At 54.9% G+C, this 20,852-nt stretch overlaps 3 protein-coding genes across 3 annotated transcripts; all 3 read left to right on the top strand.

Annotated features, from left to right (window-relative positions):
- Nucleotides 1–11,102: 11,102 nt before the first annotated feature.
- Nucleotides 11,103–13,784, top strand: COL26b_009507 (uncharacterized protein; the record flags this gene model as incomplete). Its single annotated transcript, XM_053182235.1, has 3 exons — nt 11,103–11,256; nt 11,468–13,592; nt 13,646–13,784. 3 exons carry the CDS (start codon nt 11,103–11,105, stop codon nt 13,782–13,784), a joined length of 2,418 nt encoding a protein of 805 aa, XP_053033818.1.
- Nucleotides 13,785–16,489: 2,705 nt separating this feature from the next.
- Nucleotides 16,490–17,648, top strand: COL26b_009508 (uncharacterized protein; the record flags this gene model as incomplete). Its single annotated transcript, XM_053182236.1, has 2 exons — nt 16,490–16,942; nt 16,998–17,648. 2 exons carry the CDS (start codon nt 16,490–16,492, stop codon nt 17,646–17,648), a joined length of 1,104 nt encoding a protein of 367 aa, XP_053033819.1.
- A 1,456-nt stretch (nt 17,649–19,104) lies between these two features.
- Nucleotides 19,105–20,268, top strand: COL26b_009509 (uncharacterized protein; the record flags this gene model as incomplete). The annotated part of the gene is made up of 1 exon (XM_053182237.1): nt 19,105–20,268. One exon carries the CDS (start codon nt 19,105–19,107, stop codon nt 20,266–20,268), a length of 1,164 nt encoding a protein of 387 aa, XP_053033820.1.
- Nucleotides 20,269–20,852: the final 584 nt, after the last annotated feature.

Genomic DNA, 20,852 nt, shown 5'->3' on the forward strand with positions numbered 1-20,852 from the left:
GTGTAGGCGGGCGTGTCAACGAAGATGATGCTCCGAGGCTGAGCGTATTCGAGAAAGGGAACTTCGGGCGAGTTTTCGCGATCCCGAAAGCTGAATGGTGGAATGAGCAGTTGTGCCGGCGGATAGAGTCGTGTCGGATGCTGACGACGATTCGCTAGGAGATTTTTCGCGTCGTGGGCGCTGGGCGGGAGGGAATGAGGAGGAGTAGCAACGACTGCGGCGATATCAGCAGGAGTCGAGTAGAGCCGGGAGAGGATCGCCTGATGTGGGAAGCCCGCCCGGAAGCGACCAACACAGAGTGGTGTCGGTGATGTCGAGGGCCCGGAGCGGAAGGTAAGACAGGGCGGTTTGATTGCCGCTTTGCCCTGAAGGTGCCGATGCCGAGGGATCTTTCAGTTGCGATCTCGGTGTCGTCGCCGTCGTCGTCGTCTTTGAACGAGATGGAACAGCAATGTCTTGAGGCGAGCGGCAATGGTGGTTTCGACCGTAGTGGTGTTCTTCAATGGGAAGCCACCGAGTGCTTAGGGGGATTGATCTAGCGGCCGTGGTCGCAAGACTGGTCAGGCCCAAGACACACTGAGGCTTTGTGCCCCAGCAGGAACTGAGGTGCGGGAGATGGGATGGCGGGGGGTAACTCAGGCCTCTCGTAGTAACAGGCTTCCCAGCAACATCGAGAGTGGGAATGGTAGCGGCAGCGGCAGTAGTACCTCGTAGGACGCTAGGCGTCCGGACACCTCCTCAGGTAAGGTAGGTAGTTCCAGAGTACCCGACTTCTTCGCAAGCCTGAATTCCTCGTCCTCCATTTTCCCTCCTCCCTCCTTGCCCTTGGCGTCTCTTCCCCTCCTCTTCCTCGTGCTGCTCCAGGGCCCTGCCTGCCCGTCTCCCGCAGAGTGGGTCCATTGAGTATTTCCCGGCATCTCACTGGCTAGGGCCGCTTCCTTGTAAGAAACGGACAGCGAAATGCGTGGTTTAAGGCCATCTTAAGCTCCTGGTTAGGGTGACCTGACACAGTGCACCACTAATCCGCCTTAGGTCGTTCTTGCGCTTGTTCGGTCTTGATTTTGACCACCAGGTCGGCGCGGGTTGCGTAACCCTTTTAAACATAGGTTCACAGCGGGCATCAGGAAACCCAGCCTAGGAAGGTAAGGTAGGTTTGTCGCCATCAGCAGACGGGTGGCCTTTGGCGCCTTGAAAGTTGGGCCCGCAACTTGCAAGAGAAGAGGTCGATGCGACAAGCACTGCGAGGGTCCAGTGAGATGAGGAAGGGGGAGGGTCCTGGAACAGGGGCTGAGGTGAGGTGCCTCGGGCATCTGGACGCTTACCGCAGTACACCGGTGTGGAGCCAGGCGCCTAGGCTGCCGCGCACTGTCTCGACTGTGCAGAAGCCATGCGGACCAGCCGAACGCTTGTTGCCGACGCACTGTCTTACAGATGCGGTACCTAGGTGCCTACTTACCTTACCTACCTACCTTACCTACTACCTACCTCAGGTAAGATAGGTTCCTTGCCTTGGTTAAGGTAGCGCAGGCAGGCACCTCACCTCGGGCAGTGTTCGCCCATACTTCCGTTCTCTCAAGTGTTGGCTGAGGCGCCTGCAGTTTGCCCACAATCCTCCCGCGTCCTCGGAGCCCTCCCTCTGCAAGGCTCTCGATGTCGAGGTAGTTGTCGTCACTCGAGCAACGTAATCTCGCCGGCCGGAACTCTTCATCTGGAGATGGGGTAGCCTTGGGTTTTTACCCGTCGCATTTCCCGACGGCTCGACGAACATCCGTCCCCCATCAAGCGCCGTCGCAAATCACCAACCAACCGGCCCGGCTCGATGCCCCTCTCACTACGTTTTTTCTTGCGCCCTCTGCCCCCCGCCTGCTTCTGTGTTGCAGGCACCGTTGAAGCATCTTCCCCTCCGTTCATCGTGGAATCCGGCTGATGTTTTCTACGCCGATCAATTGCCGCTGTTCTCGATCTTGCTATGCATAATCACCTAAGGTGCCCTCGTTGTTGATTGCGCCGGGTTTAACTTGTGCTGTAATAGCCAAGTGGCCGGTTTCTGTCCGTAGAATTGCCATGAAACGACGAAACAAGTACCAAGTAGGCACCCAGCCCACGGGTTCGAGCAAGGATCGGACCTTGAGCCTCAAAGCCAAATCATGAAGCGCGCTACGAGTATCGATACACGCTTTCCGGACACTAATACACGTCAACGACGGCTGCAGATCGTGGTGCGCTCGTGTTTCTGGGCCTCGGGCTGGGTGAGAGCATCGGCAACGAGGCGTCGTCGGCATTCGCGTTGGTCCAATTCCCAGATACGCATAGGCTACAACGCTGCACCAACAACTCGCGGTGATCGCCAGGAGCCAGAGAGACAGACGAGTTGGAGTCAGCCTCTGCCCGTGTAGCTGATCCTCGCGTGGTCGTTTACTGTACGCCCAAGAAAAGACATATCGACTCTAGGGTAGCTGATTTGCTCATGTCATGCCCCATTTGGTCCACGACTAACCCGCCCGACGGGCTGCACAATGTCGACATGAAGGGGAGCAAGCTGCTGAGGGGCACATCGGGGGTCAGTGGATGCCGGAAGAGTCGCCAAACTTGCGGCTTGCCAGTGTTTGGGAGTTTCCGAAGCAGCCCTTGAATGTGCCATGCCATTAATTAGAATATGCCCACCATCTCCACCAAGCCAACCTCCAGCTAGCACCCTAGCACTCCTAGCTAGCAGCGCGCATGGGATCAGGCGCTACCAACGGGGAACCGGTTGACCGGAACCGTGCCGCGAAAGTGGCCCTGACCCCTCCTCTGGCTCCCAGTCGTGGGGATGCCCTTTCTGCCTTATTTACTCTGTACATACCTGCCTAGGTATTCCGTACCATATGTACCTTAGGTACCTAGGCAAGGAGGTAAGGCAGGTAAGGTATCGTAGCGGGTGGTATGCCCCGCTGGCTCCAAGTTCCGTCCCAAAGTGTCCCGTTCCCTCCCCTCCCGTGCCGTCCTGATGTCCCGTAGGGCGTAGGTATCCTCATCCCCTTTGTTACCTACCTCTCACCTAAGGTACTTGAAAGAACGGTGTACGGCGTGCCACCGGCACCATGGTTGTGTTGGCCTTCGTATGACAACACCACACGTTCCGCTTGGGACGAAACATGGCGTCTAGGTAAAGCACGTAGAGCACGTAGAGCACGTATCAAAAGACCTCATGTCAATCTGGAAAAGGACTCTTCGGCCTACAACTACCATTACCATGGCTGCAAGTCTAGACCCAGCACTGAAGCCAAGTCAGCGGCTTTGATAAGACGCCTGTCTCCGTACCCGCAGGCCCTGCCTTGTTTCTCAGACCCGATCGTTGGAGAGCACCGAATGCCCGGGTTATTCTGGGCTACGGCAATAACTCTCCCCCCGGGTTCCTTTCGTGACCGCTTTCGAATTCTGATTCTGGGTCTTCTTCCGGCATGTGTACATACTGCATAGTAGTACTGCGTAGGCCCGTGTGGGCTCTCGGATTGCCTGGATGTGTGTTCGCTATCAACCTGGGTCCATGTACGACTGTCCGACGAGAGGGACTTACAAGAGGGAGTGCCGAGCTGGGGTGCAGGTCGGTCCGTCAGGTACTCGGTAGCCCGACGCACGAGGTGCTCTGTGCCCTCAAGGGCGTTGAGGCAGAGAAGTTGAGAGAAGGGGCGGTCAGCCTTCTACACTAGCATCTTTGGGAGTTCATTCGGACAGCGGTTTTGAGGTTGAACCCCCCACTCAGACTTATTAGACGGTCGAGACCGACAAGGTGAAGATGCACCTACAAGGACTCACCGCATTGTTGGTGCTCGATATTCAGCGTTGGCGATGCGGTGCCCCTCCCTGGCCTTGTCAGTGCTGGGGGGTTTGAGAAAAAAAATACTCTCTTTATCCCCTGCCGTTCAGGGGCCCTGGGCACGCCAGTTCACAACAATTCCAGGGAACTCAAGGCGGTGACTGACTGCGTATAAGTGCAGCGAGCGGATAAGGCGAGCAAGGGGCCAGGCGATGCTGGGAGGAGGGGGGGCTCGCACGAACGCGGAACCCGCAAAGGGTACTGGGTCGTTACAGTAAAGTCTGGGCCGGTGGTGTTGTAGGTGTGAAGGAGTGAGAGTGACTGTCGGGAAGACGCCTTCCAGAAGCCAGCTGAGAAGCGAAGCTTTGCCAACTGAGGTGCAATGCGATGCGATGTGATGCGCAAAGGGGAAGTCGAAGAGGCAGAGGGCCGGGCAGACAGAATAGGCAGGTGGGTGGTTGGGCTTCGTATGTAGTCCTGCGATGACAAACGGAATTCCTTGACACGGGTATGTTCTGGAATGCAGATTGAGTCTTCGGGTCCGACTTCGCGCCAACCGTTCAGCAGGGAGAGAGAGTCAGAATGACGATCCGACTTCTGTCGCCATTGCCTTCAATGGCGTGTGCTAATTAAAGAGCCTCCGGGAACGCCAGGTTATGAACGAGGGCTTAGGGAAACCCTCCCGTAATGATAGGATATTGGAATGGATTCAAAGAAGTAATGGATCCAGTGGTGGAAAGGCACGAGAAGTTGTGCTGTTCGCTTGACTGACGAACAGCGAGCATCAAGAGTCATCCCCGCCGTGTGCTGAGGTGAGGTGCCTATAGACATGGGCACCTAGGCCGGTGTAGCGTACAGATACGCAGTGGGTGCCTCACGAGTACCCTGGGTGCCCTGCCGCTGTGGAGCGGAAGAATCGAGTGAATGGACCTCAGCTCCGCTGCGCTGCCACTACCTACTATGCAGTACCTACCTTAGGTACCTAGGTAGGGAGTCAATTGAGGGAGCTAGGTGGGGCATGGATTAGCCCGGGCCTTTTTTGGAAGCTCCTCCTGGCTACCTTACCTACCTTACTACCTTAGGTATGTACCGCAGTATTGCCTTTTCGACAAGGAGGGGCATGAACAGTAACAGCCAACTAAACAACCACGCGGTTTGCAGAAAAAAGTGCACACTGTAAACCAATTGCACATAACACATCGAGAACTCATCCCGTTCTAATAACGATATCTCAACTAAATAAGGATAAATAAATCTAAGAAAATAGTATACTACTATTCTATCTCTTAAAATATTTTCCGGGGGTTTCCTACTAATTTATTTCCTTTTATTTCCTAGGATACGCTGTGGTTGAAGAAGGTATTCCTTACAGTGTGCACTTTTTTCTGCAAACCGCGTGACAACCAACCAGTCGCGCGGTATAGACAGCATCCAGCCTCAATTGATTACCTGCTTACCTATCTATCTACCCAAGGTAGGAGAAGGAGGGGTGAGTGCTTGGAGGGGTCGAAGCGCCGCGGGGGGATCGCGAGGGGCGTGAGGGGCAACTTACCAGGTGCGAAATCGAGGACGTCGCCGTCATTTCATTTGGCGAAGATCACAGTTGCGGAATGAAGGCAACATATGTACCGCGTAGTATACCACGCAGAAGCAGTACGGATACGGAGGGGAGTACATACATAGATTCCATGGATCGATCCATACCTTCGATCCAGGGAGCACGTCTCCAGGCTCAGGGTCAAACTCAGATCCAGATTCAGGAGCTTACCATGGTCTAGCCGTTGCGCCACGCCTCTCTGCTTCTGGGTTCCAAACATCCCATTCTCGCACGAATGCTCTGGTGCCTCTTCGTTCTTCTTGTTTCCTCTGCGTCTCGTCTCGTTTTCGATCTGTCACCGGTGCCAGGAACCAATGGACAAACCCTGGTACCAGACGCAAGTTCCCAACTGCCCCTTGAAGATAACAGGGATATGTGGTGTACATAACTTAGTAAGCTAGGTCAGGCCGACCCGCTGAGCCTCTCGTTCGGATGTATGTCGCAAAAGCGGTCGACTGCGAGTAGCGAGCACCAAGCTTACTGGGGGGCAAGATGCAACACATGAAGGAAGGCCCTGACGGTAGACAACACACCGACTCGACCTCGCTGTATCCAAACACTGAGGGAAGCAGGCTGTTTGTGCGGCCAAAAGTGCGGTAAGTCCCAATCGTAATCGCAAGCAGAGCGCCGGTGAGGTATGCCATGCCGTTGGGCAGGGGAGCGGAAACCACCTGCCTTGTGAGCAACTGGTTCAGTCTCCCGCCTTTTCGGCCGGCAGCCAACGGCAGTCTGCCGTATCCGTAGTCCCGTCCGAATTCTGAAAGCGGTTGCGGCTGCGGTTGCGGCTGCGGCTGCGGGCCAGCCGTCCGCGCCAGCCGTCCGCGCCAGCCGTCCCCGGTCCCCCGTCCCCTTGCTTCGGGTCACCGCTCATCATCGCCCGTCGCCCACCGCCTACCGCCCAACTCCCACCGCCGTGACGAGTCACGCTTCATGCCCTTTTTTGAGGTGCTGCACGAGAACACCTAGCTGTTCACAATCCAGCTTAATATCACCGTTCAAAGGATACCGACGCCAGTTTTGAGCTCCAGCGTTCCGGCGACGACCCACAAACACAATGCTTTTATTTTATCCTGTTATTTCATCAGCGAGAGAGAGAGAACAGCCTCACAACACCCGGGCTCCTTCGCAAAAACGAACTAAGGACGTTGAATCGCTATAGAGTCGCATGTGAAATGGGACCGCGTACTTGAACAGGCCGCAGGGAGGGGGTTGTGATACTCATGTATACCTATGCTCACCGCTGAGAATGACAAGATCGTCGCGCATCCACGGGAACAGGCATGCAGTCCGCCGGCGCGCGTTAGTGCATCCTAGCTAGACACGTATCGTCCGAGTACCTGTACACTAGTACGTGATGCCCTGTCGCGGTCGCGTCAGTATACATAGCACCTCGTGGATAAAATAGCGGTTCTAGCAGCAGGCAAGTACTTTAGTATGTCCGGGGACCGGGAGACGGGGTGAGTGCCTATTGGCTACTGCGCAACACGCCGGTAGACTTCTTTTTTTGGTGCCCGCCGTCCGCTTCCACATCCCCTGGGACTTTCATCACTCGACTTGTGCCCTCTGCATTTCGAGGACTCGACTAGCAATACCCTGCTCGTACCCCCTTCAGCTGGTCCGCTACGGCTACCTCTTCCGCTACCGCCAGCCACTGCATGGTAGAAACGGTCCAGGGGGCCTGGGTATCTGGGCATCCAAGGTTGCGGTGTTGGCGGTCTTTCGGCAGCCTCAGGACACGTAATAACGTCAGTATTTTGGCTTGAGCAGACGAGCGAGTACCGAGAACCTAGCGATGGAAGCATTGGTGGAAGGCCTCGAGAAGCAGCGGAAGTGTGCCAGGCTGACCAGCCCCCCTCGCAACGCTGACCTGGCAAACGGTAACAAATCTGGGTCTCCTCCCTTCTGAGGCCAGGGCGAAATTGCCAGCCGAATCGGCGGTCCGGGATTTGGCGAGGCTAGGCTGGGAGGGGCAGCGAGCGACCTCCAGTTGCTCCAGGCCGTTGGTGATTGTAATTTCTTTCCACCCTCCGTCGCATTCCATTCGCCTTTACTGTCAGGCTTTTACATGGACTAACGGTTCCTCGAGGTATATTTTTGCAAGTTGTGTGGCCCCAGTGTCTCGTCGGTTCGATATGAAAGGTCAGCAAGAAGAAACAAATAGTGAAAAGTATACGGAGGTACCCGCAGAAGGGAGACTGTTCTCATCATGCATCCGCAGCCGAATTTGGGTGCGCCGTGATCGACTTTCCCTACAGATTTAATCGCAACCAGACCAGAATACTCGTTCTGCGTCTATCATGTATCATTCCGCATTAGCACAGGGTCATGAACATGAACTCCTGTCGCATGCCGTGGTGAGGTGAACAACCAAGCATGGGACGATACGAACTAGGTTGAATACAAGCACGATTCCACAGACTGCATAGAGTCGATTTTCGCGCTCACCGCAAACCTCTTGCCCTTCCCGGCCAACTCCCGGCCAACTCCTCCCCTTACCTTATCACTTTGCTGCCCTCCCTCTCGCGCTGCTGTTTTGCTGCGCCGCTGGGGCTTGTGTGTGCTGGGTTTGTCGCAAGGTGTTCGAACGGCCTCGCAGACTCGCCCTCCACGGTCAGCCAGCCCTCGGCCTGTTGACCTGGCCATGCCCGCCCTCCCCTCTTGTCTGCACCCTAGCAATTATCCATGAGTTGTCCCATAACCTGGCCGTCCGCCATTTAGCTCCATGCCATTGCTACCCTTGCCATGCTGTGGGTGTTCAGGGCGTGTGGATGTGCCTATGTGGCTAGGTGTGTTCCAGACGGGTCGGGTGCATGCCACGCCATGCAAATTATCCCGTGGCACGAATTTGGAGCGGTACTTGGAAAGTCGTGTGGCTCGCGGCGGGTCGGTACCGTACTATGTAGTGTATTGCTGGCTTGCTCGAGGGGAGGGGGGATGTGGTTGTGGTGTTTGTGGTGACGGTGGTGATAGTTCGCCATGACAGCACCTAAAGGCCAGAAACCCCATGTAAAATTTTGGGACCCCTGACGGAAAACGTGGGCGAAAGAGAAAGACAGAGAGCGCTGCGTCGTATTCCGACAGGCCCTATTTTCCCGTCGCACACCTGTTTTCGCAGCAACCTCTGTTGGCCGTCCCTGCCCCTTTATTCCGTCCAATGTCTTTTTCTTCTTCTTCTTCATCTTCATCTGCTTCCCCTATTTGCCCCCCCCTTTAGATTGTCTTAGATTGAGATAGCAACGCGACTCTTTTTAGATTCCTCGTTTCTCGTGTGTCAGACGAGATGAAGGCACTTTACAATGGAACATCCCTCCGGTTCCGAGCAATTTTTTTAAGATTGCGTCAAATCCGTGGATAGGGCGATGCCGGATGGGTCGCATACTACTGTACGCAGTAGATGCTCGTGAGTCTGGTACCGTGGCCGTGGCTTCTAGATTAGTGACGGAGAGACAGATGGATTCTATCGGGAGCCAGAAGTTCTGATCGAATGCGCAACGCAATTGCTGAGCGCGTTACGTAGTTACCCTAGGTAGCTACCTTGAGGCAAGGTAGGTATGCTGTGTCGATTGTGTCGTGCGCATTGCCAGCTGAGGTTCCCAGGCAAGATGTGCGGTAAAGTAGAGAGCGTGTACTCCCCCGCATTGCACGATACAGACGATACCTAAGGACCTGAGGCAAGGTACATGGGGTAAGATTATCAGTGCAGCTTACATCGCTCCGGCCATCTCGACGTATTTTTCATGGGCGCTTTTTTTTTTTTTTTTTTTTTTTTTTGGGTACCTTGTTTCTGGATCGGTAGCTCAAACGGGGATGGCGAGACGATGAGATACGTACCTCCTTCCCTGTTTGGCAAGCTATTTTTTGTGGATACCTAGGTAGTGTGCGCAGGCATCGGTGCCAGCAGCAGCAGCTGCGGTGACAGCATGGTGGACGGAGCAACAGCAGCGGCCAACGCAATAGACCAGACGGGAAAATAGCATAGACAGCTTCACCAACCATGATATCTCGCGTTCAAGAACAGCGACCACTTTTTGGCAGAACACAGCAGAGCATGGAGCGACCAGCAGAAGGCGACGGGGGTTGGAAGGAAAGGGAGAGAGAGAAAAAAAAGAAAAGAAAAAAAGAAAGAAAAAAAAAAGGCGAAATTCAACGTCTACCGCGCCGCTGTGTCGTTGCCATGGGTCATTGGCTCCTCTCTACTCCGCCTGTCATTGTCATTGCCCTCCTCAGGCCCTGCCTGTCTGGGCTGCTTGTGTACTTACCTACTGCCTAAGGTAGGTAGTAGGGGCTAACTGTCCGCCGGGCATCCGCTGGCCCGCCATCTGAGGTGTTGTCTGCGGTCCCGTCTGCTGGGCCAGCTGTTGGACGGACGCTGGACGCTGAACACACACTGGACCTCTCTGCTGCTGGTCCATGGTGTCGTATCCGGCGGTCGTCGTCTCCCCCTCCACTCCCGCTTCAGGGCTCCCCCTCCTCTCTCTCTGCCCCCCCTCCACGTCCTCCACCCCCTCCATCCCTCGCCTCTCGAGGCCCAGTCGCCTCCTGACCCCTCCCTTGCCCATTCTGCTGGGGGATGGAATCGGGACGGGTCTGCCTTCTGCTCTGGTGGTCCGGTGAACGAACTCTATGCTCCAGTCTCCTCCTCTGCTGATGTACTTGTGCAGTGTCCGTTGTGCAGTCCCGTCTCGCCCGTCTTGCATTCATCTCAGCGAGTAGTTTGGGGATCCACCAAACTACGAAAGACCTGACCCCACGAGGTACTTCTGCTCTACCTTCCCGACTTGACATGCCTGCTCCATCCAGTCGTGGTGTCTGTCTCCTGCTTTCCTGCCCCATCAAACTCGTCCTGTCCGAAGTACATCGCTCGCCCTGCTCTAGCAACACCGACTGTCCTACTACTCGTCTCCGCTGGTAGGTACCTGTCCCGGCCTACCCACTCGGCAGGTACGTACCTACCTCCTCCCATACCACCCTCTGCTTACCGTCGTTGGGTACCTACCTACCTGCTGCCCGCCTCCTCGCGCTTCTTTACAGTGGAAAAGATACCTGTTTCCAGGTACCCCCCAGCTTCGGCCAGCGTGGTCGTCCTCCTGCTCGCCCCCTCTCTCTTCCCCCTCCCTCCTGCCCCCCCTCCTCCAATACACCCGGCGTCCCTCCCACTGTCGCAGTCCAGTGTCCCCACCGTTCTCACCAAGACGCCCTCTTCCTCCTCCTCCTCCCCTCCTACTTTTTCCCTGGACTTCCCCTCTTCCGTCTCCTTCTTCCTTCTACTCTCGTGATCATCGTGCATCTCCAACACGCAACCCAACGCGCCTCTCGACCTCTCCGGCTCCCAACAATCAACACTCAAGCGCGCCTGTCGCTTTTAGACAAGCCGCTTTATACACTGGCCTTGAGCCAGCTTTTTTCCAACAAAATCACACACGTCCTTCCTATGACCAGAATATCGAACCAAATGACCATCAACATCCACCAGTCTAATCAAGACACACTTTAAATCCCACGGGAGCGCGCCGAGCGAGGAGGAACCTACGAGCCGGGCGATTTCAACCATCGTTACAATTCATCGAGAGCCGTTGTCCTGATCAAGCCATTCGCCTTTGTCGTCGTCGCCGTTACCTGCTGTGGCAGTAGCTTTCCCAGCCACCGGGATCACCCACCACCCGCATCCAAAAAAAAAAATCGCGACATCGACCCCGAGCCGTCAAAATGCCCGGCGCAAGCGTTGCGGTCCTTCCCACGTCCGCTTCATCAACACCGGCCTCCCGCAAGGCCTCACTCGCCCCGGAACGCAAGTACAAGTGCCAGTTCTGCAACAGAGCCTTCAGCAGAAGTGAGCACCGCAGCAGGCATGAGCGCTCTCGTAAGTTGTGTCCCGAACCCCTCTCCTTCCCCTCCCCTCTACCCGTGAAGCTTCCACCCGACCGGGAACCCCTCGCGACGATTAGCAACCCCTCCTTTCCGCCTCATCGTCGATTCAAACTGCAATGCATCGTCGCACGCAAAACACCTCCCTCACATCGACGCGCGCTGGACCATCACGCATCAGCATGCTAATGATATCGCGGTAATAGATACCAAGGAGCGCCCTTTCAAGTGCATGAAATGCCGGAGCACGTTTGTCCGACGCGATCTTCTACTTCGGCACGATCGAACTGTACATGCCAAAGATGGCGGCATCCCTTTGCACAGCGACGGCAAGCGACGTTCTGGTCCCAAGACGAGAGCCATCGGCGGACCTGCCAAGACGCCTATGCTCGACCAGTCTGCGATAGATCAGCTCGAGGCCGCCTCCCACGATGGCACTATTGACGTTGAGACTGCCGCCATGCTTGTCGCCGATTTCCAGCACAAGGCTGCCGCAGGAGCCCGTTCCGCAGGTAGCCACTACGAAGGAAGTCCCTCGGTGCCCTACTCGCCGCACGCCATGGAGTCTACTGTCACGTATCCCAATGGCGCCTTCCCGGTGCCCCAGTGGGAGAGCTTCATGTCTCAGTCATCAGAACCCAAGGCACACTCCATCGCCTCCTCGGCCTCTGGCTCGTTCGAGTCGCAGCAGTCGTTCAACAGCGGAAGCACCGTGCAGCCTCATCACAAAGTTCAGCTTCCCCCTATCAACGGCCAGACTTGCAACGGCCTTGTTCCTGCTCTTCAGTCCATGATCAACAGCCTTCCTAATTCTGCTGCCGGAACTCCCACACCACTGAGCCCTTACGTCAACGAGGCTAGTTTATCGTCTGCCGGCTTCCGTGCGCCTCAGGTCGCTAGCGACGATGAGCGTAACCAGATCTTGGACAACATTCGGGCCAATGATGCCGAGCATGCTATTCCTGAGGGCTTCCGCGTGCCCAACTTGACGTCTCTCAACCGTTTTTTGTCAACGTACTTTGGCTTGTTTCACCACCACCTGCCATTCCTGCACCCTGCTTCTTTTGATTCAACTAGGGTCTCTCCAGCTCTGCTTCTAGCCGTGCTGAGTATTGGTGCGCTCTACGCTTTCGATCAAGACCAGGCTTACATGCTCCACATTGGCTCCAAGGTCCTCGTCAACCAGTTCCTCCTTAACAAGGAGAACTTCAGCTCACGCAAGTGCCCTCTGTGGACAATGCAGGGCTCTTTGCTCAACATGATCTTTGCCAGCTGGAGTGGTGATCCCAAGGGTCTCGAGTGGGCTTGCTCTATCAAGAGCTTGCTCGCGAATATGGTTGCTGGAAACCGGTACGAACTCAAGCTACGCCAGGAAGCTCGCGGAGGTGCACAGCCGGCTCGCGCCGAGTGGGTGGAAGATGAGGGCTGTCGCCGCACTTACTACGCCGTGTACATCTTCTTCGGGCTGCTAACGCTGACTTACAATCACACCCCTGCCATCAGCTTCAATGAATTTGAAGACCTTCAACTTCCGTCTTCGGAAGCACTCTGGAACCTCAAGGTTACGGATGAGGCCGCTTGGCAGGAGCAGTTGAAGTCGTCGCCCATGGCAACCTTCATGGAAGCGCATGACAATCTGTTCCAGGGAGAAACACTCAGGTACAGCGCGTTTGCGTCGAGGGTCATGATAAATGCCCTGTTCCTTGAAGTGTGGTACCATAAGCGCAGTCCTGAGGCTCTTCAGGATGTTGTGACTGAGTACAAGCTCAGACTCGCTCTCGAGACATGGGAGAAATCCCTCGAGCTCTGTGAGCCCGAGAATGTTGCGGTTCCATTGAGCGCCCCTCACAAGGGACACCCTCTCATCTTCAATGCCAAGGCTCTTTACAGGAACGCCCGGGCTCGGTTGGAGGTCGACTTGAAGTCCGTGCAGGAGGCATTGCGATACCACGACTCGTACGAAGTCGCGGCTGCCATGACAAACGCACGCGACCGCGTCAAGCGCTCTAGCGAGATGATCAAGGTAATCCAAGAATGCTACAATTGCATTGAGATTGCTGTTGTGCAAGGTGTGCGCTGGGTTGCGCGTACTTCGCCAACGAACTGGAGCGTAGAGCACGCCTTGTGTGGTCTTGACCTGATGATTGTCCTCTCCCTCTGGCTATACCGTCTGGAACATGACGAGGAGCCGGCCACCGAGGAAGAATTAGTCATGTACAACAAGGTCCGCCAGCTCTTCGAAAAGGACATCGACGAAGCGTACGCTTCCCAGATTAGCTCGGTTGTTGCTCGGCTTTGGGGAAGCATGCTTGACGAGGTCGTCGTTTGGGGGTAAGTTAGACTGGCAGGCACCAAGTGGAGAACGAGAGCTAACGGTTGAATAGAATCACCAGATTGATGGGCGAGTCTTTTCGCCTCCACGCGCAAGCGCTCGTGGGCTATGTCGACGACATGGAAGCATCCTCCAGCGTTTCTACGCCTTCGATGACATCGCAGGGGGCGGACGAGGACAGCGTGTACTAGTTGCGATGATTGAACGATTTCCTTTGTTTCACACTATTTTCCTTGGCATATACCTCTCCGTCCGTTGGGTTGGTCTTTGGTAATTCCTGGCGCAAACGGCAATCGGAGTTGTTCATACCCTCTCAGTTTGAGGTGTGTTTCCCAAATGGTACGGGAGACGCGGCGCAGATGAGCAGAGGATTGATTTCGGAATGGTCCTTGCGTTTAATCAGTTGCTCGAACGCGGCTGGCTTCCAGGATTCTGCTTTTCTATTTCTCCTTTTCTATTTCTCGATTGGAATGATGTTGATTTAAGCGTCCCAGCATTGGACTCGGTCATCGGCGATAATGAGCACAGGAAACACGGGGATGGGTAGGGGCATATGGGTTCGGCATGGTTTCCTGGGTAAGAGCCCGGGAAATATGGGTAATTCGGGCCCTGCTCACGCATCCCAAAGGCTGCCTCAAGGCACGTTGGCTGGTCCAGGATGACGGGTTATTGACAGGTTTTTGCGTTGTTCCACTAGCTCTTACTAATGTTTTTTGCGCTGTTGATATCCTTTTGGTTGTTTTATTTTGCTGCTGTTGGTTCTTTTTTCCCCTCCGTCTTCACTTTCGAACATTGTCTGCTCAATTGGCTCAACCAAATTAGTTTGCTCCTTATTTCCTCGTCTTTTCGGATCTTGCGCGCATTCTGCTTGACTTGTTTGGCTTTGCTCAGATACCTTGTGCGACCTACAGATTGCAGTATTTGCTTCCACTGGAATTTCATCGTTTTGACTTTGATTTTAATTGTCTCTGCTCTGGAATGCACCATCGGCATGAGTGGATGGAGAGAGAAGGGATCACAGCAAATATGGGCCCGGAAGCTGGGGCGACGATGTTGTCCTGCACTGTTGATCGGTCGAACTGAGGTGGAGGAGCTGGCTTCTTGAGTACATGTGTATAGATAGTTTCCCAGGAGTCGAGCATTGAAATATCACTTCTCCTCATTGGCAAACCCACGCGGGAGTCATTATTTGGCTCACCACGCCGGCTGGTGTGACATTACAATAAGCAGAACCTATCAAGCTTCTCAAAATCATCATCGTCGGGAGGTCCGTCGCTTGGTTGACAAAGGAAGAATTCGATTGTTGAAGGAGTTGCTTACGCTAACTTGTTTTAGGTCACAAACGAGCGTGTCATAACCTCCGTGCTAGAGAATAAGGACCCTGTACCAGTCGAGGTGTCAGTTTTCTTGTGAATCGCACAGTGACATGGACCTGGTCTACCTGTCACAACCCATCAATGAGCAAGTAATGTGTTCTTCCCACAAACTTCACTCTTGCAGTGGAACACTGCGCAGGGTCTGGCCTGGCCCACTTGATGTCGACTTTTGACGCGAGATGCCGGCGGGTGATCTCTCAGGAATCGCACACCACGCCGTCGTGAAAGGCCGAAACGTCGAGGCAGCAACTGGATGCATGATCGAGCTCGGGGGGCTTTCTCGAGCCTCGAGTGACACGAAAGCCACACTTTAACTTGTGGAAAAGACATCGAACGGGAAGACACAAGGGGGGGCTTTTACTGGGCAGACTCAGCTTTCCAGCGAAGGTTGGCGTCTTCGTTCCTTGTTCTTTCTTTGTTGGCCCTCAGGAGACTTCTAACGTGGTGGCTTTGGCCTCGACCATGGAACGCCTTCGGCCCCGAGTCGAACTCCAGAGTACGACGCCCGCTCGAGCCCACCACCACCACCGCCGCCAGTCCTATCCTTCGTCCAATCCAGCTCATACGGGTTCTTGCAGTGTGCACAATACGACGAGACGCGACACGACGTAACACCAACTGGTGTGGCTGGACCGCCACCACTCCCTCGGACACACGGACAGGGAAGCTAAAGAGGGACGGTAGACATTTTGGGCCATCCCTGATTCCCAACCGGTTTCCAGGCTTCAGCCCGTTATAGTTGCCGTGGTTCTTTGTTCAGTTCGTCCAGCTGAGTACGTTAGAGATCACTTTGGGAATCGCAAGAAGAACGGTCTGCAACGGTCATTACTGGCCCATGTTTCGTGTCTTTGAACATTGTCAAGCTTGTCCTCCTCCATAGTACCAACCACAGCTCAACGATGCTGGCACACGTTTCTAACGTGTCGAACGGCTCGAACGGCTCAAACGGCTCAAACGGCTCAATCCTGTCTTTGTTTGTCAACTGGTCTCCCCTTTGACCTCCAACAGCTCCCAAATGTTGCCCGTTCACCAGCTGCCGATTCCATGGAGACGGCCATCCTGAGTGGCGTGGAATCTAGAGGGAAGGTTGTATTCTGGCTTGTGGAGGAATTCAAGCCATGGAAGCGACGGTGGTACAGCGTTGCTTTCTCCCGACCCTTGTGCGTCCCCATCATGCTCCTAACAAGTACATAGTCCGTCGATGATCCCGCTACGTCGTTTTTACTTCCGTCCATTCGGTTTTGTGTTGTTCTTGTTTGCTAATCCGCCGTCTTTCGTTACCCCTCTTAGTCGCTTCGCCTGAGCGTCGTCTACCTCCACTCCATTTCATCCCATCACCTCTCTATTTTTGTTTATGCACGCCTGGACGGGTTGCCTGCGTGCTTAGACCTCCAGTTCTGTCAAAAGTTTGGACGACGATCCGCGTACTCCTCTGGCAGTAGTACGCGTGAATAAAGACACCCACGCAACCACATACCCCGCGACAGCAGTCTGGACAGCAATTACCGACAGCAATCACCATGAGGAACATTGCCGCGATATGTGTGGCGATGGCCGGTCTTCTGGCCCCCATCGCCCAGGCTGCCTGCGAATGCGGTTATGCAGCCAATATCACAGGTACAGTCGAGGTTTTTACAGACCTGATCGAGACCGACTTCACAAAGGTAAAGGATATCAGGAACAACACCGACTGGGTGCGGCAGGACTTCAACAAGACCAACGCGAATGCAAGGGGGCCTCTGGGGGAGAAGTTCGCACCCACCAACGTCGCCACCTCATACAATGCAGGCTCAGGTTCTTTCGCATCGACCAAGATGAATGCCGGTCTTCAGCTTCTCGTAGAGAGCGAAACAGTAGATGGACTAGTACCGGGCGCAGAGATTGACTCGGCTCGGAATGATCTACAATACGGTTCCTTCCGGGCTATGATGAAGGTCCCTGATGTTCCGGGGACGTGTGCTGCTTTCTTCTGGGTAAGACTCCTTGGCTCGCCGATAATACAAGACAGATTGCTGACAGTGAATGCAGTATTATAATGACACCCAAGAGATTGACATGGAATTCCTCACGAGAGAGTTCAATGCGGCAAACAACTCGTATCCTGTCAACATTGTTCTGCAATCGCGCGAGTCCCTGGAGAAGGGCTACGACGCTACAGGAACAGGAAATTTCATCAAGGCAAACCTCGGCTTCAATCCTACTACTGGCTTTCACGAGTACCGCATCGACTATCTTTCCGATGAGGTTATCTTCTACGCCGATGGGGTCATAATCGGAAGCATGAACGGCAGTGCCGTGCCTGTCGAGGGTGGCCACTTGATTCTCCAGCACTGGAGCAACGGAAATCCTCTCTGGTCTGGCGGTCCGCCCAAGAAGGACGCAATTCTTGCAGTGGCTTCTGTCAAGGCCTATTTCAACTCATCCCTTGACTCTCGCAAGGCCGACCACCAGGCTCGTTGCGTCGATCTCTCAGCACCCGACGCCGTCTGCACCATACCCAGCGACCCTTCCTTTTTCTTTACTGCTCAGACGAACATGACCAACAACCAGACCGTGTCAGGACAGCCCAGCCCTGATGGTCACGAGGACCACGGGGGTCAGCAAGGTTCTGCCTCGGCAGAGACTCCTTCATGGCCTCTGCTTGTCAGCCTGTTGTTCATTGGTGTCTGGTTCATCTGACCTTTCTTCCTTCTGCTGGCATATCCTGAAGGCTAGCTCTGCACGCGAATTTTGTAAATGGGGCTCCTTGTTTCGTGTCCTAAACGATGATCATGATGTTTCTTCTTCTTTTTGGGCTTGCAGCGTGGCGAACGGAGTCTACGGCAGGCAGGCCACCAAACGACTATATGTATATTTACCGTCATGATGATGAAATTCATACGATACATCTCACCTGGGGTTGAATTGTCAAAAGATCTATCTGCCCCGCATTGATCTGCGTCGGCATCAAACAACTGCAATAGTTCTGCATCATCGTTGCTGAGGATTGAGAGGACGAGACCGTCACAGCCCGCCATTGGGGCTCGGGGCGTGCCTAGTTGACCACGCCGTCACTTGGCCGATTTCGAAACCTCCCACCGGTCACATTGTCATTTTCCTTCGGCAGAGCTTGAAAAACGCTATCATGATGGCAGTAAGTGTCATGTTCGGTAGTTGGGCGATAACGACGGTCTCATTTCACGCTAAGGTAAACCGCCTGCCGGAACATTGATCTGGTGACTCCGAGGAGCCAACTTGTTAGCTAGCAACGGACGTGTCTCGAACCTCCGAATCCCAAGGCCTGGGACCATCCTCCAATTTCTCCAATGCGAACTTCATTGCGGGGGATCAGCAGCACATGTATGCGGGCCCCTCACCATCTTCGGTGAGGCACATGAACAGCGGGAGGAACAGACGATCGGCAACTACTGGTCGCTCATCTCCGCGTCAGGCTGCTGCAGTGTTGCAGTCCACCTCCGTGGCCTCGGCTCTTGCTGGGCGGCTGATCCGTCTGATACCTCTGCGGAAGAATGCGGCCGAGACACTTTTACCCCGGATTTCCCCTATGCGCAACATCGTCGCGATTATCCCCCTACCGATCCCAAGTGACTCGGCGGCCTTCTCTGCCTCTTCCCAGCCACCAAGGCCTCAAAGGAGTCATTTGTCTCTGCTCAGGACGAATTGCGCTTCTTTCTCATGCTCCACTACCAGGTCGACGTATTAATGCAGAGCAACCCGGCCATGTGCTGCATGGTAACGGGGCCGTCAGATGGAGCTCCAAAAACCGGGCAAGACGTTCCTCGCATTGGACACTAGTCCGCGCATCCATGTCGTCAATTCCGTCATCCCGTGAGGGAGGGAGAGTCCAGCGCATCGCACTTGCGCGTCTGTCTCTCTCGACGTTTTAATAGTCACCAGCTTCTCTTGTTGGATGGGCCAAGCACTCGCACATGGCCATCCCGGTCGGTCAGTTGCCATTGAACCAGCTTTTCCTTGCCGGCGAACGAAGGGACGCGTTAAGCACCTTCATCATAAAAGGATCAACCCAGACCAGCGGCAGGCCTGTATGCTGCTACTGCAAGATATCGGCGCATCAAAGCACAGCCAACAGACCCAAAAATCATCATAGCAGTTCAACTGCTCGACAATAGCAGACATGACGAAATCGACGGTCGACATTGTTCTGCAGAACAACACCGGCTCTTCCAACGCGTATGCCCACCTGACCGGCCTGGATATCAACAAGAACAATGCCGTGTTCCTCCTCCAGTCCGATGGGGTTACTGGCTACTATCCCAGCTCGCCATCTGGGATTCTCCAACCGCTGGGTGCCGATTGTGCCATCTCGCTCGGGGCACCGGGGTCGACGCGAAAGCTTACGATCCCCCAGATTGCGGGTGGGAGGATCTGGTTTTGCCGGGACGGCCCGCTCCAATTCTATTTGAATCCAGGCCCAGCCGTCGTCGAGCCTTCGGCCACCAACCCATCCGACAAAAGTTACAATTTGGCTTGGGGCTTCGCAGAATTCACATTTAACAGTTTTCAGCTATTCGTCAACATTTCCTATGTCGACTTCGCGAGCATCCCGGTCTCACTCACTCTCGAAAACGACTCGGGCACCGTCACCAACGTACCGGGCCTTCCAAGCAACGGCCTCGATCAGATTTGCGAGAAACTCATTGCTCAGGATGCCACGGATAATGCCGGTTGGAGCAAGCTGATTGTCCGCACGGCTGACAATACGGCCAACTTGAGGGTTTTGAGCCCCAACTCCGGCATTGTCATGCAGCCGACTCTGTTTGACGGCTACTATCAGCCCTACGTCGATAGTGTGTGGCAGAAGTACAACTCGGCAGACCTCACAGTCAACACTCAGGCTGAATGGGGCGACGTCAAGGGACGAGTGGGCTCCGGCAACCTCTTGACATTTGGCAATGTCGGATCGTTCGCACAGCCGGCCTCGAAAGACATTTTCAGCTGCAGCACAGGGCCGTTTGGCGGGTACCCCAGTAACCAAGCGGAGATGGGGGCCATTGGCGCGCGCATCGCGGCGGCTTTCAACCGGTCGACGCTCCTCATCGATGACCAGCAGCCAGAGGGAGAGCAAGTGGCCAACTACTACAAGGACACCCGGACGAACCACTATTCGCGCATCTGCCACGAGGTCAGCATCGGTGGTCGTGGCTATGCGTTTCCATACGACGATGTTGGTCCGTCCAACGGTGCTGACCAGTCTGGCTCGCTGTTCGACTCCAACCCCAAGGTTCTGACGGTTGGTATTGGCGGCGGAAGTACGTCCGCGGCCAAAGAAGAGCTGTAAGGGTTTCGATGAGATCGCTCTCGGGCCTGTATATTTGTTGCCGCGTTCCAGCATATGGTCGAGACGTGGACGATGCTCGGATGTACATATGTTTGAAAGATGAGCTTGCTTTTCTAAGATCGATGGTGCGATTGTATGTATAAGTTGAGCAACCCCAACTGAATAGCACCAATAGATGCGATTTGCGCGTCGAGTTAGTACTGCCTGGAACGCGGTGCGACGGGAGCTTTTCGTCACACCTAGAGACAAGACACTAGGATTATCGGAACCCAGCCATCCCGTCGTACTCGAGAGGATGTTGGATGTTGAATCTGCTCTAGCGATCATGGGCCAAGATGTGATTCGTTCTCTGGTAACATGGCTGGCTGTCGGCTTGTCTCGGCCCAGTCTCTCGAAAGCGGCACACTTCATGGTCAATGACCGAGTGTTGATCCAGTCGTGCTGGCTCGCGACAGCCGTCGTATGCCGGCCATTCACGGTAGGGACCGAAATAGAATGGGCAGAGCAGTGGGTGACATGGATGGAGGTGTCCATCGCTTGGCTAGCTCAGGAAAAGAAACCGTTGAGGGCGGCGGGCTAATGAG

Source organism: Colletotrichum chrysophilum, assembly GCF_026319265.1.
Source record: "Colletotrichum chrysophilum strain AFK26 chromosome Unknown scaffold_92, whole genome shotgun sequence".
Lineage (NCBI taxonomy): Eukaryota > Fungi > Ascomycota > Sordariomycetes > Glomerellales > Glomerellaceae > Colletotrichum > Colletotrichum chrysophilum.